Below are 24,190 nucleotides of genomic sequence, written 5' to 3' on the forward strand. Positions count from 1 at the left end.
CATCTCACACCCATGCAAGTCAATGGGAGATAGTTTGATATTCCCTGATATACGTACCTACAGAAGACCACTAGCATTATGATCAGATTCTGTTCCTCTCTGATACACTCCAGTGACTCATTTATAGATCAAAAAGCAATACTTTTAATTCTACTGATGCAAATCTGCACCAAATGCCAAAATCTGTCACAGCTCACCAATGAATCTCATTTGGATTATTGTTTTCAGGAATTCTTTACTTCACAGATTTAAAAAGAACCTTAGGCCAGTTTTTGTTTTCAGCCTCCTTTGAGCTGCATCAGAAACCGCTGCTCCTCTTCTGTACGCCATGTTTTATTAGGGTTTTGGCGATTTGTATTTAAAAAGATTTACCCCTCTGTGGATGGATGTTGCAGGGAAAAATTGGCAGTTTTGAGTATATGTTCAACATGGACACCATATAGTACCTTGAAACAGGAACCGAACACACTTGTCCCTTAATACAAGATGTGTGCTTGGATTTAGTCACCAAGCACCAAGATTCGACTCTTCAGAAGAAAGAACTGAGCCTGTGGCAGGATACAGAATCTCATAAATCTGGAGTGACAGAAGGAAGCAGATTACTTTTTCGGAGTACATTTTGAATGCAGTTTCTCCTCCCATCTTGTCTTTAACTCATATGAGGATGAAAGATTTCCATCTCTGCTAGGAGTCATCAGAGGCAACTGGACTGATTGACAGCTGGTGTCAGGATTTATCTTTTTGATTCATCACATGGTGCTATCTCTGTCTGGTGAACCTTCTGTGATTGTTGAGGATGTTTAATACTTAAGTAGATACAGCCAGATTTTTGGTCAAAAGCACCAGCTACCTGAGTGCTCTGCTTCCCAGACGCTGCTCAAGCAAGGGTGGAAAATGGGAAATACAAATAGCAAAAATTGCTTCGAGACACATGGACTATGCAGGTAGCTGGCAGGAAAAATATGGAGAAGCTGTGAAATGTGCTGGGGTCTAGCTACTTTCCTCTGAGGTTTGAATTCTCCAGTATCACACTAAATGTATCTGCTGCCAGCTGTAAGCATACATCAGTAGAAACAAAAAAGATGGTAACTTGTTGACAGTTGTTTTGATTCTATTTTGCTTGTGTCCCCAAATGTGCTTATTCATGTATTCTGGGCTGCTCTTCTGCAAAGCTGCACGTGACTCGAGAAAGAGAATTCGCCTCCCTTATATAAGTTCCCAAAGTTGATGAGACAGACTCAAATGACACTTCCACTTCTCGCTAATGATCCCTTGGGCTCTCTGGCTACTTTCAGACCCTCTTAACTCTCCAGCCCCCATCTCCAGTATTCCCCCAGCTCTCATTAGGGCTCCTGCAGCTTTCTGATGAGTCCTGCTCCTTGGCGCACCCTGCTCGTCGCGTTGCAGATTTTGTGTGTCCTGACGATGACTGTTACTGACATGCCTATTCTCGCCTGTTTGTCACAGTGGCCTTCTCAGCTGATGTAACCAAAACACAAGCGCACATTTCCAGAATGCTGGGAACTGCTGAAAGAGCAGATAAGGCAAACAAAGGCATCCAGGACACAAACTTGGAGGGACAGAGCGAGCAGAGGGAAGGTAGCACTCATTCAAAACTTAAGACAACCTGAACTTCGTGTTTAATCTCCTGTGGATGCACATTTCCTTGAAAAACACTGTTCTTCCCCAGCTTTATACAGTTGTATCTTATTCCCTCTTCCTTCCACTGTGCGAGAAGTGGAACTGGTGGGCCCCAAGGAGTGTACCTGCTTGGTGGTAGAAGTATAAAGCTTGAGGACACAGACCTTTACTCTGGTTTGAAAAATCAGAAAAACCCTAAAACCCAGAATGTTTTAACTGGTGTTTGTAATACCTTCTCCCCAAACTTGCTTTAATTTCCAGCAAGCAGATCTAACCTAATATTTGCAATTAGGAGGCACACCATATTTTAAAATAACCGTTCATTTATATTAATCACCAGATACAATACAAATACTACATTTCCCTCCAAGGAGATTAACCTTTATTCACAAAGTGGATGTCTTCAGTGGCCTCAATGAATAAGAGTATGTTTGGCATTAGAAGAACAAATAGTTACTTAATTCAGGGCAGCAAGTCTCATTACGACTCTTGAGTTGTATATTTCTCTAGGGATAGACAATAACAACTAGGAAAATGGGACTGGTAGTTCTAGATTTGTACGTAACTTGAAAATAAGGAGATAGCTGGAAAAGTGCTATCATGTCATCAGTGTGCCATTTTCATTTAATGAATGAGGCCTCATTCCTTTGGGGTAAAGCAAGACTTAATCACCCTGTAAAAAGTTTCATGGGCTTGAAACGCCCTGGTGTAATGATTAATGTCTTTTAAAATTGTCAGTCTTGATGTTGCTTCCCTCAGTGACAGTCCCTTCATGTTAGGCAGAAATACAAGTCTCATCTGAAGACCTCCTTTTACCATCATAATATGCTTTGGCCATCTGAGCTCTCTAAATGTGAAATTGTAATCCACTTTTACCTAGGCCTGTTATATGTCTAGGTATTTTGCTATTACTTGTGATTTTACCACAAGGGACAGTGATAGTCCTCTATATCACTTTCACGTAAACCAAGAGAAAACCTGACACATCACCATAAACCTCTTTCAAGCCTCGTTGTGATCTGCTGAGAAATTTGCAGTGATGGAGATGCATCAGTATTGGGTGAGACAGGATTTCATGGCTGCTTCTACACTAATAAATTAAATGTGCCCAGGAACATTTTTCTGGCACTGGGGACAAATGTAAAAAGATCATTTTGCTCCATATTATTAAACTTCTTTGGACCCTGCACTGACCACAAACTTCGAGCTGCGATGGTTCCTTGCCTGTGAAACTCCTGTACAGTTGGCCAGGTGATGGATTCCCACATGGTGGCCTACCAGTTCTCCTACACAGGTGGCCATATGCACTCTCTTATGTTCCTCGATTAGAGGTCATGGTGCTCATGTAGTAGCACTTGATAATTAACTCTAGGAAATGGTTTTATGTAAAAACAAAGTCCCCATGCTGAAGACCACACAAGGCAAATAGCAGCCCCATCTTGCATGTTTATACACTATACATCACAGCTACCTCTTGTGAATTCTGTTTTCTTGACTGCTAACACCAAACTAAAGGCAACATTAGCAAGTAAAGAAAAACAAAAACAAACAAAAAACCAAAACAAAAAAAACCCTGGAGTAAATAAATCTAATCAGAGCTAAACATTTACCACATGCCTTGACTTTGTTCTCAATGTTGAAAAAATAGGCAGGAAAGAAAACAGTTTATCTGGATAGACACAAATTTGCAGGCACACACAGAAACTGATTTTGCCTCACTGTAGGGTTACAGGCATATAGCTAGTAAATATTAGATAGCCACATGGAACTCAATGTCTCCTTATTTTACTTTGGGTCTGTCACTTAGGAAAATTATTCAGGACAAGAAATTGCTGTGATTTTTTTCTCAAAGAATAAGCTTCATATATACCTGTTGTCACTTCTCTTCCCCACTCAAAAAAACCTCCCCTCTCCACATATCCCCCTTGCACATCTGCCAGGCCAGGATCCGTGCTAAACAGCCCTTCATCCCTCTCACCCTTCTCCTCCTTCTAGAACAGTTATTCCCATCCGTGTTGTATTGGTGGTGCTCAGGACAACCTTCCAGCATCAGGGAGGGAGACTCTTGTGGAAGAACATGTTGACGTGGAAATGCTAAGAAGTTATGCAGTGCTGACATTCCTCATAACTTCCTTTCTTTCTTTCTCACCCTGTTGCAGAAGCATGCCTCTGTCAGAACAGGTCTGGTCATATGTCATTTTATCAACAGATTTTGGCTGTTAAAGATCAAAATGATGATGAATGAGAACTAATGAGTTTTTTTGGCATCTAACCAGTTTAAGAATCCACAGATTTTAACGTGATGGAGGTTTAGCAGCATTTTCCCAGAACATCTCTTCAAGGAACTGTCCTACACTGAGCTGTAGGAAAGGCATGTAGAGAGGAACAAACCTCTTTTTTTCCAAGAACGCGACATTTCCAGATTTCCGTGTGCCACAGTCATGGGTCATGATAAAACAGAAAAGATATCCATTAAGGCTGACTGAGATGTGGAAGTAGAATAAAAGGATGGATTCCAGAAGTATCTGACTTTTTCAGATAAAAGTTTCCAGTGTGTTTAACCAAAGTAGGTCACTTCAACTTTAATCCAAACCATGCTGAGCAGCTCTGCTGCTGGCTACTCAAACTGGCATAGGAAGACAAGACTGGAATGTCCTCTTGGGCCACCAAGTCAAGCCTCCTCCTAACATTTCTTCACAAAGTAATCAAGCTCCATCTCACACACTGCTGGTTTGGGGCTAGTCAGTCCTGCTGGAAAATCCTCCTAAACAACCTCACCGTGCTTATAGTCAGGAACCTCCTTTCCAATCCCAGCCTAAAGGCACCTACAGTGATTTATACTGTGTTGTTCTGGGATGTGCAGTATCCTGCAACTTAAATTGTTCTCCTCCTAGGCCTAGCTCTGCATTCCCCTCATCCCATACTGTGCTTTTCCCAATAGTACTTAATCCTTCTTGAGCATCAGTCATTAATGCGGTGTATTGCACATTCGGTACTGCAGATCACTGTGCAACAGCATTCATACTCTCCTTTCTCCTCTGTAATTACCTTTCCTGATATGTATTAGAATCTTATTCACTTTTTTAATGGGTGCAAGGCATTGGTATATTGGTACATCGAAACATTGTACTGGCTCAGTCAGCCAGGGTGTTATGTACATGAAGATATCTATGGCTGAGTTTACTTCCCAAGACTTCAGGAACAGAAACAGGTACTTTTAGGGTCTATTTAATCTGATGTATTTCTGATGTCTTTTTAGGTAAGATATTTTGTGACTTCACAAACTCCGTTAACCAGATCCGAGCACAAAGGCATCTCCATGCAGTTATCTCAGATATAGATGTCCACAGTGGCTGATATGTATACTTTTATTATCCTCTCAAACATTTGCTGTTGGTAACCTACTTGGCCATAGCATAAATTCTTAAATAGGGCTGAGTGCATAACCTTACACTTCGTATTGTGTAATTACATGCATCACACATTAATTCAATGATAATGGTTTTGCAATTCTTCCTATAGGATAGACTGATATGCTAGAAATCGGTGGTTGTTTATGCCTCTGTGTTATCAGAAAATGTCATTAATATTTTCCTGAATAAATAACATTTCCGTGGACGGCAGGCAAGAAAAAAAAGCCTAGGACTCATCCTAAGAGGCCTCTTCCAGGGTTGTATTTCACCTTTCAGAAAAATTCAGAAGATGTCACTTCCCTGGTTACAGACTCTACGTCTGGGCATGCTTGTGACTCCAAGAGGCAAAATCCACCATGGAAATGCAGCAGTGGATTACCAGCTTGTGGTGGATTGGGGAATGGTGGTGGATGTGCTGTGGAAGTACCAGGGATGTATGTAAATCAAAGGTGAGACAACAGCAGTGCAGAAACTCAGCCCTGAGGGTGAGTTAATTACTGCAGCTGTTAGCCTGGGGTAACACTGATGCTTTTTGGGTGCTGTTTATGTCATACACAGTCAAATCAGAGCATGAGCAAAGACAGTGAGTGCCTTTCTGCCCTGTGTCAAGCTGCCCTTCACTTGGTGGCACTTCAGGAGAAGCTGGTAGAAAACAGGCTTCATCTGGGGAATTATTTTCTTGCATTCTTCTCTTGTGATAGGACAAGGGGTGATGGTTCTAAACTAAAGGAGGGGAAGAGTCAAGCTAGACACCAGGAAGAAATTTTGACACTGAGGGTGGTGAAACCCTGTCCCAGGTTGCCCAGAGAGGTGGTGGATGAACCATCCCTGGAGACATCCCAGGCCAGGCTGGACGGGGCTCTGAGCAACCTGAGCTGGTGAAGATGCCCCTGATCATGGCAGCGGTTGGACAAGATGAGTTTAGAAGGTCCCTTCCAACCCAAACTACTCTATGATTCTAAGGGTGGCCAGCAGAAGAATAAAAGGGTGACTTTGCCAGTGTACGTAATGCACACACGATGAGGTTGGAAGGTTGTAGCTTCCATGACTGAGTGTCAGTTTTATTCATGCACATGGTTAGCACTCATTACACACAATTATCCCGCGAGAAGTGGCTGTGTCATGCTCAGTTCTCACATTGGCTGACCCAGCAGAGTAGGGGGCATCAGGGAGAGCCTCACTGCAAAAACCCTCCTTTATCTTCTTAATAATTCCTGTCTCAGTGACTTTCCTTATTAACCTCAGTAACATAAATGTACATAGGAAATATTTTAAGTCCTTTACAAAACTTCACAGTAAGAGTAATTATGCAGTTAGCAATTTCAGAAGCTCTTTCTTACAAATGAGGGAGAAACTATTTTATTATCTGTCTGGTTTGGTTCTACCTTCCAAAGTGGCTTCAATGACTCCAAAAATGCCTTCTGACAATAGTAGCACAGTATTATTGTGCAAAAGGCAGTTACACAGCACATAATTTTCCAACTATGCTGCCAAGTTTGGTTCTTTGAAGATAACTCAAATACCAGCTGACCGGCAATAAACATAGTTTCATGTGGCACTGTGCTGGTCCAAGACACCTTCAGGACATATGAATGCAAACCAAAGATTTAAGATTTACTAAAATACCTTTCAACAGCCGGACTGCTCTAACATGAAATTGCCAAGGGCACTTACTAACTTTCCTAGCTTTTCTTCCACTATTCCTCTGAATTTATGTTACTGGAGCTTGGTGAGACCTGCAAACCACATCACTGACCATACCACAGAATCGCAGTGGTTTTAACTCTTCCAGCACCAGTCTGCAGCCATCACTTTTACAGTAGTTAAAGAGCAGATGTGCTACGTAACACACAGCCTTGAAGTTGGGAAAGTGACCACAGACACTACCATAAGTACTGGCATATGTGACAGATAAAATATTTAATCTAGATGAGTGTGCAGATCTGCTACACAGAGAAAAATGCAGTAGGATTTCCTCCATGCTTTCAGAAACTAAGAAAGCATTCAGAATCCAAACTAGATATAACCTCAGGATAATGTTTTTTCATATCAGAACTGACTCTGGAAATGCAGAGGAAGAATAAGGATCTCAGCAAGTTAAAAGAGAAACTCTGCTGGCACGGATAGCAACCCAGTTACAGGTAAAACACTTAGCACTCGAGTCTTCTAATTTTGAAGGGTTCATGGTGCTTTTTGGGTACTGGAAGTTCTGCATAGGATGATATTCAGCAGATAATTGAGTTCGGGAGTTCAATGCACTCTCAGTGAGGAAAGCAAGAACTGTGTTGATGCCAGAGGAATAAGGACCTTTCCTGTACCTGCTAATCAACCTCATGAAATCTCTGTGTAACACAGTTGACACAAGATGAGTCTCATGATTCAGAATCTGTTGTTCTTTTCACACCTATGAATCATTTCCTCTTTTTTTTTTTCTTTTGAGTGATATACAGACAGTAATCATTCCTATTCACCAGTCACTGCCACATGCTTACTGGCTGAAAAAGATAAAGCTGACATTTTTGGTTTCAGCTGACCAGTAACTACAGCTTATCCGGGCTCAAAGAGGTTTTCAATATGTTTTTATACCTGAGACAGACTTTTTTGAGCACTGACGGTTAGATAGTTGTAGACAATGCTAATGCAATCTCTGCTGAATCAGATTTCATATTTAACAGAACTTACGCACACTGATGATTGTTAATATCTAAGTGCATCAGATGTTGCAAATTCACATCTTTCAATAACCCATGAATATTTCAAATGTTAACATTTTCCCCAGAATTTACCACATCTTATTTTCAAGTTTCATTATCATACACAGAATCCATTGCTTAATGGCAGGAGAAGATTCATTTTCTGGATCACATGCTAAACTCTCCAATAAGATATGCAGAAATTAATAATTTGCCCCAACTCCTCTATTTACATTTAGCTCCAAGAAAAATCTATAGAAAGGGAAGTTAGGGAAAAAAAAATAGGTAATCTGCCACTTTCTGAGTAAACATAGTTTAACGTTTTGACTTTATATTAAAAAAAAAAAACCCTATGAAATATAATTTGCTTTTGCAATGTAATATTTCAGTGGAAACTTCTAAAATACAAATTAACGTAAACAAAACAATGTGCTCTGTTTTTCTACAAGATCTTTCAATAAATTTCTACCCCAGCAGCTGAGAACCTAAACATTGGGTACTTAAAAGCATAACAACCACCAAATGCAATTGATAGCAAAACCCAACCTTTTTTTGTTTTTTTAATAGCAGCATCTACTATTAAACAACTCACTACATAAACAGTGAGCCCATTAGAGCCACAGTGTCAAAGATGCTCTGTAAGCTGAACAGGTAAAACATTGCCACAATGACTGCGAGCCAGCAAAGCGCTCCGTAAGATGTCAACAGGGAAATACAATTCAGTCTTAATAGGTTCAGAGCTTATGTAAGCCACGCTTATGGGATAGTCTATTAAAAAGGCAAGTGAGCAAGTGACATTGCTGTAAACACAGCATGCAGCTCCCTAGAACATCCAGGATAAAGACATTCAAAACTCCACTCAAAGACACTGTGTTAGTTGTAAGGTTCATGTGTTCTGGACCAAACATAAAGGGAAATAAAAATATCTCCCGAAACAGTGACAGCTGAGGTGATATTTACTTCTATATGGAAAAGAGATTTGGAATCCATTCAGCTCCATGAATGGCTTCAGAAACAAATTAAATATGACCGGCCCATATGCCTTTCTTCTAGTAAAACTTGACTTCTTTCACAAAAAAAAAAATAGTAAGCCTTCATTCCTAATCAGTAATGAAATGCTATCGATTTTGTACTTGGATGTGAACAAGTTTCTCTGGGTGACAACTTGGTTCATCAAATTAAACCCACGGAGCAATGTGAGATTTGCCATTTCCGGATTAAAAAAATGGTATATTTTCACACACTCAGAAGGGAAGGAAGAAATAAAACATCTCGAGAACTCACCACCAGGTTTCCTATCACCATGACCAACAAGAAGACGAGAAGGCACAGCGGCTGCCCAGCGACTTCCATGCAGTCCCACATGGTCTCGATCCACTCCCCACACAAAATACGGAAGATGATGAGGAACGAGTGGAAGAAATCGTTCATGTGCCACCGTGGCAAATTGCCAGTCGTGCTTATTTTCTTCACGTTGTCCATGTAGCTTTTCCCAAAAAGCTGCATTCCTACCACGGCAAAAATAAAGACGATGATTGCCAGCACAAGAGTGAGGTTTCCAAGGGCGCCCACCGAATTACCAATGATTTTAATGAGCGTATTTAAGGTCGGCCAGGACTTTGCCAATTTGAAGACTCGCAGCTGTGAACAAAACATAAACAACAGTGTCAGTTCACAGAAGCAAGAGAAATTTCAGCTGATTAATTATTAAAGTGGGTGACATGTGAAAGATGTTAAATGCCACAGTATGTGCGGTACAAGGTGATTTTAGCTGTACTTCCTGTTAACCCCACTACATCTATTAATAAAATATCAGTTGAGCTTCTTAGATGAGAATTAACCTTCCCAGAGCTCTGCTCTGCCTTGTTAGACAGATGTGCTTTTAGAGGCTTGTTCCCCCAATATCATGGTGGGGAGAGGATGTAAGGAGGAAATCTCAGGTCTTAATATATCCTTTTACGTTGCTTTTCCTCTTCAAATTAAACAGCCTGGCAGGCATTTGGGGGAAAGGGTTTAGGGTTAGATCCTACAACAAGAGAAGCAAGTCCTCTGTGTTTCCGAGCAAGCTTCAGCCAGCTGCTATTAGCTGTTAGTTCCCAGGGTGAAAATCACCTCTGTGCTGAGGATCACACAGTCTGTGCACAACCCACGTCCCACTTAAAACCCATTTTAAGGATATAAATGGTTCCTAGCCATTGTGTTGTGTTTTCAACTGAAGGCTTAATTTCAGCCCTATTGAAGAGGGATTGCTCAAAAACTGACAGGAGACTCTCAGGACCTAGCAGCAGCGGTGAAAAAATAGCATTTTCAATCAGTCCAGAGAATTTTAGGGGAAAAAAAAAAGAATATATATTTAAAAAAAAAAAAAGGTCTTCCGCTAAATATAACCATAACGGCTTATTTTTCTGGTCTTCACAAATCGTGCAACCATATCATGGCCAGAATGATTAGCATGGACATCCTGGTACATGAAGTGCAACGCAAATGTCAGGCTGGCAAGGAAACTACTTTTCTGTTCCAGTATGTCAACAGTCTCTCATTAATAGAATACCACTATCCCGGGCATAACAAAGGGGCTGACAGCTAAGGAGTTCCCAGGAAAGACAGATGCTATGTTATGCTGATCAGTTCTAGAAAAAAAAATAAATCATTCCGTGAATAATTCAAAGACATTTTCTTTTGACAACATTTAAAAGAACGGTGGCATGTTTATAACATAATATAGGAATAACAACTTCTAAAACAACAAGTTACTGGCTCTTGTATTTCTTGGGCTATCAATTATCTGCTGACTATGCTAACAGGTGTACAGGTATAAAATGGCAGATTTTTATTACAAATTGGAACTCAAACATTTTAAGTGTGCTACAAGTACCTGGCACAGATAGAAGGAATCAAATTATGTTCTCATTTACCCTGATGTAAATCTGGAACAATTCCATTTATCCCGCAGCCTATAATTAGTGTCATGTACTGTTCAAATTAAAGTCTTTATCGGCAGATTTGCTTTTAAGAAATTATGTTGCATTCATGTCAGAGTTTATATGTAATAAAAGAAGAGGGGTAAGAACAGAATAAGACCATTACCAATCGAAAGGAGCGTAAAACAGACAGGTTTCCCATGCTGGACAAACCCAGTTCCATCAGGCTTAGTATAACAATTATGCTGTCAAAAATATTCCAGCCCTGCTGAAAATAGTAGTAGGGATCAAGGGCAATTACTTTGAAGATCATTTCTGCTGTAAAAATCCCAGTGAATACCTGCAGAAAGAAAATATGAAGTCAAAGTAACTTTTTAAGTACAGCTTCTTGCTTGCAGACTTTCCACTGGTACAGCTGAACACAGCAGAAAGCAAAAACATTTTAAAAGCAAATACTCTATTTTGTCATGGCTGATTCTTTATCCTTATTACAACTTTGTCTAGTCTTTTCACAATAATATTCAATACTGCCGTAAACTTGCAATGACATCTGAGTTCAAGCTCTGGTTTGGAACATCCATTTCCATCTCCTTCTGCCACCTGAATAATCTCAGTGGTAGAAAAGAAAATGTAAAGGTGCCTTTTATAAAGGTTAAATCTGTTCATTTCAGTGGAGAAACCTGAATGAATAGAGTGGGAGTGTTAAAGGGGTATTTGGGTTGTAGTGTACATGCTGTATTATCCTTTTTATTTTGTTATTATTATCAATACCAGGGCAACGCAAGCCTCCAGTCATTCTGAGGTTATTACTGGCAGCAAAGGTGATTATAAACTCTTAATTTGAGTCCTAGTCTTTTTTTAACAATAGTCACGGCAATTTTCTTTTCACAGTATCTTGGGAACATATTGCTTATTTATGACCCAGTTCAAATGCCGTATGGTGGAACTTCTAATTGGAACATTTTTCTTTAAAACAACGTATAGATATTACCTATGAGGCAGAGGGAGAGGGAAAGGGAAGGCTACTGACAGCAATTTTAGTTTTAACATATTTCTGCAAAGTATCTCAGAGAATCAGCTCTTGTCCTTTCCCATGCCCTCCTTAAGTAACAGTTTAAATGCAGAACACAAGGCTACAATCAACTTAAATTGACTAAATGTGGGCACCGAGTTCTTCATATACTGTTTTATTTTTGTTCCAAGGCCCAGTACAAGCTGCACAGAGCTTTATGTTTCTGAAAAATCGTCTATTGTACATTTGTATTAAAGCACGTGGTTTTCCGTGAAACAATCAACATTAATCCATTATGTTGGTCAAAAAAGAGAAGGGAATCCAGAGCTCACATATAAGTAATATACACTCAAGGAGAAAAATTTTCCTTCCAATATGCTGAATATTTGCAGCATTATCCCAGCAAAACCGATCGACTCTAAGCAACAAGAGATGAGAAACCCATTAAGACATGGAAATGAAAAGTTAAGATTATGTAATTATGATATTATGGAACAAAAATACATTATCATAGCCTGCATTTGAGGTATGCTTGGCTTTACTCTGTAAAGCTTCAGGAACTAATTCTTCCAAACAGCCATTTTACACAATTCCTTGTGTAAAACATCTTTTCTTTCTCATCAGGAAAACGATGCCTTGGACTGCAACAACACATTGGGATAAAACAACATCCAGTCACCATCTCATACCAAAAACCCAACACAACAACCTGTCTCATGTTTCTCACTAGCCAACAATTTCTGAGTCATGGTGGTCAGAAGTACCACAGATTCCCGCTAGAATGCTCCAATTTCCCTTAGGACAGAGAACAAGACAAAACTGGATGTCTGGGAAATTGTATCCAAGGGACCGTCTTTAAAACCACGATGCCACGCTGCGTGCATTATGCAACCATCTTGCTGAGAAATGACTCAGGAGGATCACTTTCTTTGCCTGAATCATTTTAATCAATAGCCTTCTGAGAAGGAAATGCCACAGTGAGATAGAAAAATGTCTGTGCCTTCCTCAAGGCGTCAGGAACCGTGTACATGTACCAGCTATGAATTTCCAACAGTGGTTGTCAAATTACCGGCACCTGGTACATGGCGACTTGTGCTTGTACAAGTGGCTGGATACTCAATATGATAAAGGCTGGAAAGAAAACAAGTAACATTCCACTGGTGCTAAATATGCACTGCTGATTTGAAAGAATCTGTCTTAAAAAAACCCACCAAACTTCTATCATTTCAGCTATTTAAGCTCTAATTTTGCATAATGGTGCCTCAGTTTCTAAAGGAAAACAAAAATTGGGAGAATCTTCCTCTCTCTGCCTATTTTTTAAGTGGTGGTACCATGTAGGCAGATGAACCATGTAGAGATGTACATGTGCTTGTCAGGCCTTTTGATCTCATTTGAAAACGTTGGTTCCTGTAAGTGATGAACTAAAGGATTCTGAAGGCAGCAGGTGCGGCATGAATTAGATGGACAACAGGAGTGGGAGATCTCCAATGTCTGGCAGCAAACTAAGAATTGCTCTCCAAGAAACTGAATCCATACTCCACTTTTGTTCTTTCATTTCTCTCAGAAACACTTGTTTTGAGGAAAAAATGGCAAAGATCTGCCCTTTTAAGTACTTCCCCCCCGCTTTAATCATCACTCGAAGAGGGTTAGATGCAACGGGAAGATGACAAACAGACAGCAATGGGGGTAAAGGAGGGGTCTGGCAGTTGGTGGCTTTGAGGGCTGCAATCACCTGGCAGCCTGCCCTGGAGCTGGGGCTCCCTTCCCTTTCATAGGGGATTGCAAAAAAAACGTCAATTTTCATTAGAAATGACTTTGCAAAATCCTCCATGAAATGGAATTACCTTCCTCTGACCTGCTCTACCCACGATCAATCCAGTTATGTAGGGGTTTAGAAAAGCTGGTGAAGGGGGAGCTGGGACAGGCTGGTCTCTCACCAGCCCACCCTGCGATCTCAGAGGAAGGGGAGCCCTGTGCCACCAGTCTGCTACAAAAAAATATATTAGCAAGCAGTTTTGCTTATTTTACACTTTAGCATGAAGAAGAGAAATAGCTCCAGGCAGTGCTGAGAAACTCACAGTGATTTTTTTTTTTTTCAATAATTTTGCAATTATTTTTGCAAAAATTTCTTTGCAGTTCCACTCCCTGCTCATTGTCCCTGTTCCCCTGTTGGCACCTGGCTCAGCCCTGCGCAGCCCTGGCAGGTCTGCAGGAGTCACATTGGCAGATGGGATGCCAGGGCATAGAGTTTCACTGTCTGTGGTCTGCAAAGGGGGAAGCTGATCTGCCACAAGCAGAGCGAAGAGCAGACACATTCACTACCCAGAGTGCCAGAGGGGTGAAACAGCAGCATTGCCACCTGCTCTGATGGATACTGGGTCCCAGGGAGATTTTTAAAGTCATCTCAGAAGGCCACAAATTGTTGAGCAACAACCCCATAAATTCTTGAGCAACAACCCTGCGCAAGGGTTGGCTGCAAAGGGGAGCCCAATGTGGTCCTGCTAGATGACTTTCTGAGCTGCCCTTGTCTACTGCTTCCCATGGAGAGCAAGAATGTCGGTCTGAATCAAGAAAGACCCAAACTGATTTTTACTTAGTACAACAACAGAGGGAGATTTGCCATGACACAGCAGCTTAACAACGAGAAACTGGTCCCACAGCCCAAGAGAAGAGCCTCAACCTGCTCAAGGAGGCCCAGAGGTAAAATAACCAGGACCAGGGTAAAGAAAAAAACCCATTAGTGATGTACCACATATGCAAGGACTGAATCAAAAAGTCTAATTATTGCTACTATACACCTAACCCTGCCAGTGTAGGATGCTTCTCAATAAAGGCTGACATCTCATCTATAGCGTCTCTGCATACTCCAACTATAGTCAATGGTCACTACAGTCACTGGCCTCCAGGACACAGTTCACCTTACTCAAAAGTAAATGTGTTTAATACATTACACTAATTGTGCCTTAAAATTGTCCATTACTCTTCATTGACTTTAAAGGGAGACAAAGACAACCAGCTCTGACAGAGCCTCCTACACTGTAAGTACCTAAAGGCAGGCAAAGCAAATCCCACTTTGAGATACCACAGCCTTTGTTGTTATAGAAATAAAGGGCTTTTCTCATCTCCACTATGAGCTTCTCAAATTCAAACTCAGCAGCGTCCACCTTCCATGGTACTCCAGACTTTCTTATGATCCCACAGGATCTCTGTTTCTACCTCTAGATTTTAGGGGCAAATCCACCACACCTTAGCTAGGCGAAATGTGCCTTTTCCAATATAGACTCTTCTAAAATTAAAAAGAATGTAAACATTCGGTTTTAAAGCAGTAAAACACGGTAGATTTAAACATAATGTCAGAGAAAGACAATTAAAGAAACAGCTTCTCTTTTGTAGTACAAGAGGAATTTTAGTGACCCACCGGGTTAACAAAATTGTACCATGCTGCCTCTTGAAAGCCTGTTCTCCTGTCCTGCACATACACTCAAACATCACTCTATTTCCCTCCAAGATCTTGCCTTATTTTTTTTTGCAGGTTTCTTTAACTTAAAAGTCACTATTAGTCACCAAGAACTGCTTTACCAGAAATCCCAAATAAACCTCATTAACCTTTCTCTTATCTCATTTCCTTAAACAGATACAAACTAGATACCTGTATCAGGAACAGCCCAGAAGCGTGGCTTTAATAGTTGCTAATAACATTAGAATATGTTAGTTTAATAAAAATAGATCCTTTTCCTTCATCATTTCTCTTTGCCCACAGAAAGGGGTGACTATGTGGACTTGCTTGACATGTCATAGGCAAAGCGATGCTGACAGAATATCAAAACGGGATCTTCCCAAGCTGCAGCCAAAACTTTAAAAAGCAATAAAAACACTCCTCAGGCAGCACTTCAAGTTCATGTTCACTTACCAGATTGCCTATGTAAAGCATGTGGTCAAACTCCTTCGTCATCTTGTAATGTTCCAAGGCCATGAAGAGCGTGTTCAGCACAATACAAAGGGTGATGGTGAGGTCGGTAAACGGGTCCATTACCACGAACTTGACAAATTTCTTGATTAAAAGCCAAAGTGGGCAGCAATCCCAAATGAGAAATTTAACAGCAAAGTGGTTCCAGCACGGAGGACATTTCTGGTGTGATTCCTCAAGCTCTAAGTCACAAGCAGTAAAGTAACAGTCAATTCACACTGAGTTATATGACAAGAGAACACCTGAAATGACTCATAACATAAAGGAAGGCCCCTGAATTACCCTGAAGGTTTTTTTTTTTAGGATAAAAACATTTCTCTCCTAACAGGCTGGCAAATTACACACCTTGGGGTTTTTGCCAGTTGACCTGCACTTAGCAGACAGTGACCTATTCTGAATGTAATAACCTTTTAAAAGTGTCACAACCAAAAAGGGAGAATCACACTAAATATATTAAGTCTAGTATTATATATAGGCTCGGATTTTTACTCCTTTTTCCATTTTGGCAAACTCAAATGGATAAGAACACGCTATCTTCATTTAACTTAGATTAGAACATATTTTTTTCATTCCTAGGTCCTCTTTTTTGAAGTAACTTAAGTGATACCTTTTAAAGCAGTTAAGAGATGAAAGAGTTTAAATCCAATATTTAGAGCTCATTTAAATGCTTGAGAGCCAAAGTATCACCAGTTATCAATAGGGTTTCTGTTCTTGATGTGCAATCCAAAAAGGCATTAAGCCTCTGATTTCTTCTGAGAGGCCCAGATACAAAACCAGGGGAGTGCATAAGTCAGTTTGAAAATGCTGCTAAAGCTCCAATGAGCTTTTCAAAGGTGCTTTTAAATTATTACCTAAAATACAACTTTTATACGTTCATTTTGTTTGAGCACAAAAGACATGAAATAGCTTCATAAGTATAATTTGTGTTCAATGGTAAAAAAGAAAAGCTGAAAAAGACAGTTAATGGCTGAATGATAATGATTAGCGGAATTGCTTAATGCTTTCCTTTTCTGATTCCTTTATGGGTATGGAATGCTGTATAACGGTTTTAGTCTATATAATTAGAACCTGCACTGATAACAGGAAAACTTCAGCCAAGGCTGTTATTTCAGTCAGTCCATGAACAGCCTCCTTTCTCAAGCCAGGATGCATTCTCTCTGCATTTTCCTTCACTGGACAACAGAACTGTGGTATTAGGTGTCTTGTAGAAGGTTTCAAAATATCAGATGATGTCCTTCATGCACAGGTTTTGCACAGACATCTACACTGCTCCAAGACCTCTGCAAAACCAAACTGCTCCTGAGGAATAACTATCTCTTTCCAGGCTCAAACAGAAGGTTTAGAGGTAAGTGCCTCAAATCATGTGAGGACTGTCCATACCCTGAACAATTTCAATGCAAAGTCTTAATTTGGCTTTTTTTTTGGAAACCTACCTCAAAGTAATAAGGAATTCAGGGAAGCCACTTCCTAAAGGACTTAATTTTCCAGGTAAATCCAGAAGAACACATCTGTCTATATCCATACTCCTCATAATCACTTCTAACCAACCCTGCTGATTCCACTGTCATAAATTTTGCGCCCTTCATGACGGACACACATCAGATGTGACACATTTCCCCAAGGCTGCACACTGGACACAAGCCCCTTTAAGTCCAGGTTGCTGCTAAAAGGGTAGATGCATCTCTGTCAGTGACGTGTTATTTCTTGTCCTTTTGCCAGCTTTTGTGCTCCTGGACCTTCTGCGCGAGCTGGTTCTGCTCACAGATCCAATTGAAAACCAATTGCTTGTACAGTCTAATCAACCTACAGGAACACAGCAAGGGGAGGAGGAAGGTGTGACTGTCTTCTTTCAGCCATCATGTGCCATTGAAAAAGTTTAAATCAATTAAGAACCCACATCGTTTCCTCACTACAGGGAACCTTTGGAAACCACAACAGATTTAATAGGTTTTGAAAGACACGTACAAAAGGAAAAGTAAATATAGACTCAACTGTTGTGGTTTTGTTGGGTTTTTTTTCTGTTACTTTATATTGTTTAAAAAAAAAAAATAAGAAAAACACAGTCAAAGTTTATGTTGGAGGTATTTTTCCTTTCATTTTTGAATGAAAAAAGCATAGGTCCTTCTTTGTCTGCAACACTTTGCAATGTCTGCGAAACACAGCCAAGTGATGAATGGCTGAGAGCAGAAATCAGGTAACCAAAGGCGAATGGATTTCTGGTCTGGCTGTTGTACACAATTTGGCACAAATCCTACAGCTATTATTATAGTTAAAGCCTGGGATAGATTTTATTCTGATTTGATATTCCTCTTGTTAACAAGTATTGGATTTCAATGACTAATCAAAGGCTGGGAGTTAGAAAACCTTTGATAAAGATTAGAAAGGTTTTCTTCTATATGAGGTCAAAAATGCACACCCTCTGAGTAACCCTAGACTTGATAGTCTCTATTTCTATGGCAAAAAGTAATAGAAAGCATAATTAAATAAATAAGCAGAAGTCCAGCTCAGGCATTTTAGGCATTCTAAACACATTACAAAGAAGCAAATCAATCACAAAGTTAATTGCTAAATACCTCACAGAAAATAAGTAAAACCTTTGCAGACTACATTAAACATTAAAGCGATTATTTACCTTTTAAGAATACAACTCGTTATTTATTTAAACATATCTATATGTCTGTTTTGGCCACACTACTGTTGACTATAACCACAGGGGATGGTAAAAAGCTGAGGAAGAAGAAGGGCTTTGTGGTTAAACACTGGGCTGTGTCCAAAGACCTAGGTATAGTGCCTTTCTGCAAGGCGTTTCCCACAGAAGTCCTTCTGTCTTGCCTTCCTACTCATCAGTAGGCTGCAGGAGAATCCAAAATTCCCCTTGTTCCATGCTGCATTCTTGACAGAAGTTTTTCTATACTCTTAGTTGCTCCCTTCTATCTTATCTCAATTTACAGTCTAGACATGAGGAATTTTAAGTTCTTTCATGCTGTATGGAAAGAGCCTAGAAATGTTATGTCTTGCTATGGGTTGTTGTCTTGCTATCAATAAGTTTGTGAAAGGCAAATGGAAAGTTCCTGTGTATAGAAAGACAGAAGGGAAATCCTCCTGCACCTACTGAGAGGCCTAATGAGCAATGGAAACATTTGCTGTGAAATATTTGCATGGATAAATGGGTCCTTTGAGCACCCTTTAATTTCATGGTGGGATTCAAACATCCACCAAACTGTTGTGTCCCACCAGCTTCTCTGCATGAAGGAGACTTTCTTCCCCCACAGCTTGGAAGTTCTGCATGTAGCTGGTGACTGCACACACCAGGCTCTGCATCAGCTCAGTCACCCAAACAGTCAAGTCCTCCACTGCCCTGTATCTTGGTTAGCCCTGTGTAAATTAAATGCCATGGAGGCACAAAACGTTACCAGATCTGACTTTTTGATTATATGTCCAGCATTTTGTCAGAATTTTCACAAGTGCATTGATAAGATAGTGATTATATTGCTTTCCGTTACAGCTTCATCTGCAAGAACTATCTACAATGCGTTCTCACAAAACAAGATTTATTATGATCTTTTGTGTCACCTGTTCCTGCATGTCAAGGTGCATATGGCTTTGAGTTGGGGAACTAAAGATGTGTCCTACCTTCCAGGGCACTGGTGATGATGCTGACAGCGCTCACCGCCCTCTGCCTCTGAAAGGGTTCGTCCGAGTGGTCCACCGATGGGCGGTGGGTCATTAAAAGCTGCTTCTTGCTTGCCTCGTCCGAGGGGGAGGTCTGTTTAAATGAACACATGGGATCAGCAGAATAAAAACTAGGCAGACATAGGGTAGCACTTTCAAAGTGGTCTAAGCACTGTTTTTCCCATCTGAGAAGGTTTAAAGCTCACTGATTTCCCAATTAGACACATGCTGACAGGGTACTGCTTTTGAAAGTGGCACTTTGAGCCATTTTGGAATCTTTGCCCTGACCTTTACCTTCATCTAAACAGGTGAAAGGCGCAGGTGAAAATAAAGGGACGCTTCGGATGCTGGAGAAACAGCAATGCTGCTTTGCCATGCTCTTAGCTTCTGAAAGAAGCCCTGCTTAATTACATTAATTATTTCTGAAATGTGTTAACTGTTTAATTATACCATTAGAAGAGGAAAAGAGGCATGTGTAACAGCTCCATTACAGGCCTCTGATACCGTACCAAGCAAACTGGCTCCTCAACACATGTTTTTTCTTGTTCTGTAACACTGCCAAATCTCAGGAACATATTGTCATTCTGGTGATCTTTGGTGTCATGGATTCTGCAGCTCTGCAATTAGGAGAGAATCTCAGCTGCTTTTTTCTCAGGAAACATGAAAAATAACCCAAACTCTCTAGTTCTCATGTTTCTCAAGTAAAAGCTTAAAAAAACCACTACCACCACCAAAAGCTCACAAATAAATACCAGAAAAACAGAACTCCCGAATTGTCTTTACTTAATGTTTCATTTTAAATTAGCTTTATGCTTTTTGAAGGCTTGGGTTTCTGAAGTCAGACAGAAACACAGTATAGCTGCAGTCACACACTCTATTAAGTACTTTATATTGTCAGCTCACAGGAGCAAGATGCCAAGACTTTTATTATTACGAGCTCCCACTTCATATGGAGACAAATCTTGCTCGTTTTATTCCTCCAGCTCTCCCATGGGCAGAAGGAAACATGGTGGTTAAGGTGTAAGGATCTGGGAAAGCCAAGTTAACACCATTTTCTGTCACAGACCTCCTGGTCAAGATAGTCAGACTCCCAAAATAAATGTTTTAAAAGCCCCTGTCCTGCTTCTCCAAGAACACAGACTGTCAGGTCTGACACAGTATGTACGCAAGCAATGAACTGCAGATAGATGGATCCTGATGGTTCTTGAAATATAGCTCAAGGAAATGTGAAAGGATAAGAGGTTCCTATGAACATGAAAACATGGTTTATAGAGATGTCAGAGTAGCTGCTTTTGGTTCACCACAGTCAAATGAAGTACAGGGATTGGATTCAGTCTTCTGGATCTTCTCTCATCACTTGGGTGTGAAATTGCCCTAACCACACCAAGCAGCATCCAGGATGTCAAGCAAGACCTGCCATGGGCAGCAGCTTCACAGCTCTGCTGTCCATGCCTGGGATGTGTGCCCAGAAGGACTCAGGATCCCTTCTCTTGGCCATTCCTCTATCAAAACTGCTCTTCAGGAAAGGCAATTACATGAGAACAGCAGGAGAAAAGCACAGAAGCTCTATGAGCTGTCTTTCTGCAGTGTGACCTCTTCAGGGCAGGGGACATCCCCTTGTCAGGTGGTTGCAAAGGACAAAGCCACTTGGGACACCAAAAACAGTCAGGATACTTGGTCCAGGTCACTTCAAAGTACTGCAGTTGAAAATATCAATCACTGCAAGACCAGAGAAGATTAACTTTTAAAGCAAGCACTTAAAACTTTAGCAAAGCCAGGAAAGCAGCAATACTTCTAAAGTGCTTATGTTCTCTTTTGTTAAAACAATTGGCTCATTGTCCATTGAGTTATTGACAAGTCAACTCAACGTGAGAGGTGTAATCGGAACCTATTCAAACAGACTCCTACTTATGCACAACATAACAAGAAAACACTCTTCCCTTGGCATAGAAGCTGGGGAAACCAGGAGCGGTATTTCAGATGCATAAGTTCACTTGATTCCCTTTACCTCAAATACATTCAATTAACAAAAACGAAGAAAGAACAAATGTTTTATCAATTAAAAAAGCATCTACAAAATTGCGTAATACTTTGCACTAGTTTGGAGTACATAACAAATACATGGGACTGAAAAGTAATAACTAGAGAAAGAGATAAAAGACATGAGGGAGACAGATTTCTAATTAGAATAAACTAAAAATGCAAAAGCAAAGGAAAAACGTAAAAAAAAACCAAACCACCAGATAAAAACCCAATTATTCCAGTTCCCTCTGTCTGTAGCATGAATAGGAAAAACTCAGATTTAAAATTCCTCTGGATCATCTAACTCATTTTAAACTGTACCATCTTCCCACCCTGTCTGACGCAAAGCTTAGGACATACCAGTAGTGTGTCTTTCAACAATCTCATCCCCAGAAGTACCAGTTTTCTGACTCTCTACAAAGATACTATATTCCTATTGATGTGTGCAGAAGTGGTTGCAGAAGTTATGGGTTGGTGGCCTTTATCTGAAAGTTACCTTTTAGTCCTAAGTGCAAAGAGGATTCACTGCAGAGGTTAAATGTCTAAGGAAAAACATTCACAGAGTCATATTTCGTGTTTGATTCAGCTAAACTAGGGTAAATAAAAAGTCTGAATTAAACAGGTTTGGAATACCCTTCATAAAAAACATGGAATCATAGAACCATTTTAGTTGGGTGAGACTCTCCAGGTCATCAAGTCAAACCATTAAATTAACTCTGGCACTAAACTGTGTCCCTAAGAATCTCATCTAAACATCTTTTAAACCCCTCCAGGGATGGTGACTCCACCAGTTCCCTGGGCAGCCTGTTCCAATGCCTGAGAAAAATTTCCATGAAGAAATTTTTTCCTAATATCCAATCTAAACCTCTCCTGCCAGAGAACCAATTTTCTTTCCCTATATTTGATGTAATAGTCACAATTCAAATTTTGGAGTCACTCTATTTTTCTTTCCAGCCCAGCATCCTCTATCCTGCCATCTGTGTCATGAGAAGTGGTCCCCAACACTTCAGGAGCTCCTGCTGGAGTCAAGGGGACCATTTGCCGTGTGCGAAGGGGTATTTCTGAAGGAGATGTGCATGGCTTCTTCTTTCCTTCATCTGTGGAGGGATGAGCTGGTGCAATTTGCTGCTGGACTGCATTCAGAACTAATGATACCATGTGTGATTGATGGTCACCCACCCGTCCCCGCCGGGGGGCAGAGCCCCATGCCCACTGCTCCCTGCCAGCTGCTCGGTACCACGAAACGTCACCCCCAGAGCCACACAACGTCTGGCAGGCAATGTCGGGGTGTAAGAAATGCTCCTGTGCTCTTGCAGGAGGACGTGGTCTCTTTCCCAACATAGCAGTAAATTTGGAATATCACACAGTCATCTTGCAATTTACTATAAAGTATTTTTTCCAGGAAAGGAAGTTTCCATCCAGGTGAATTGCTTAAAAATTATTGAAGTTACTTAGTGACATTCATGAGCTTTTGTTCTTTGTAAAAATAGATCTGTGACTTGGTTTTTTTTTTTTTTTAATTATTTATTTTAGAACAGAGATAGCTAATAGTCACGCAATGAACCGGCAGTTTTTGCACTCTGAGATAGAGAGCAGTTCCAGGAACTGGACAAACAAGGCAGCATAAAGGCTATTATCATTACAGAGAGAATATACAAGGCTATTATCATTACAGAGAGAATATACACAGTCATTCACCATACTTATATTTCTGTAGAAATTAAGCAAAAATAACAAGAGTCCCCACAGTTATGCAAGGAGCCTCCTTGGGATCCAGATGAGAAATCACAGTGGACTTAAACACAGGCACCTCCAGCAGGACAAGATTATTTGTGTTGCTCCCTGATTGACTGGAAATGTTTCTCCTTTGCATTAGCTAAATTCTATAGGGACAGATATACTATTCAGTAATTTACATGTAAATGAGAATGCATAAACTGCAGAATTATTTTCTTCTGAGCTATGTCAAAACTGTTATATGAAAATGGGCTTACACACATCAGCATTTTAAAGACCACATTTGGGAACTGGGACAGGTTTAATTTTCTCCGTACAGTAAAAATCTTTTCAAGCATAAAAAGAGGTGGACAGGGCACACCATGAACAATGGACCCAGTAAGGCACTAGCACAAATATTTAATGAGATTGAAGGTGATCACAATAGCGTACAACATTATAAAAGAGGCCATTTAATTTTGTGGATACTTGATTATTTAAAGAGATGCACTGTAAACTGAAACAGCTTGCAGTATTTGTGTCAAATCAGAATGATTTACACTTGGGTTGTGCTGAAGTAAAATTCTAAATGAGCAGAAACCAGAGCTGTGGTGACAGCTCTCTGTGTGACAGTGGCAGAGGGCTAGCTAGCTTTCGTCCATTTGACTTATTGGTGGCAAGTCTTGGATGACTTATTTTGTTGACCTTTTTCTGAGCATGGAAACTGCGAACACTTTGCCTTTTTCACCCGTCCCATGGTAAAGCAAGAAGGGGAAAAAAGAAATTTTACCTTGGGGCAGTTTCAGGGTCAACAAGAAAATCTCAAACCAATGTGGTCAGCAAAACTGTTCTATGCTTAGTGAGAAGAAAAGTCAAGGTCTTTTTTCCCCCATAGAAAAAAGACTAGGAAACAAATTTATATAAAGATAACTTTCTAAATCCTTTGTTTGGGATCTCAATAAGCAGCCTGGCCCTTCTTAAGGGCTCATGCCCCAGTCGTTTTCACTGCTGTCAATTCTCGGCATTTCTGATTTCCTAAAATTGAAAAAAAATGTGCAGCCAAGAGAAAACTGAGGAAAGGTTGTACGTGCACGAGGGAGCCCCCAGGTAACTCCAACCTCCACCTCGCTGCT

The 24,190-nt window shown here is 40.4% G+C and overlaps 1 protein-coding gene across 1 annotated transcript in view; it reads right to left on the reverse strand.

Annotated features, from left to right (window-relative positions):
* Nucleotides 1-24,190, reverse strand: part of SCN5A (sodium voltage-gated channel alpha subunit 5) — a 216,003-nt gene that overhangs the window by 83,192 nt on the left and 108,621 nt on the right. The window contains exons 13-16 of the mRNA XM_082046668.1: nt 19,281-19,413; nt 15,591-15,829; nt 10,835-11,008; nt 9,032-9,388 (exon numbers count right to left, since the gene is read on the reverse strand). Coding sequence (XP_081902794.1) covers nt 9,032-9,388; nt 10,835-11,008; nt 15,591-15,829; nt 19,281-19,413 — 903 coding nt within the window. The remainder of the gene's footprint in view (nt 1-9,031; nt 9,389-10,834; nt 11,009-15,590; nt 15,830-19,280; nt 19,414-24,190) is intronic.

This window comes from Streptopelia decaocto, assembly GCF_964273445.1.
Source record: "Streptopelia decaocto genome assembly, chromosome: 2".
In the NCBI taxonomy this organism is placed as follows: domain Eukaryota; kingdom Metazoa; phylum Chordata; class Aves; order Columbiformes; family Columbidae; genus Streptopelia; species Streptopelia decaocto.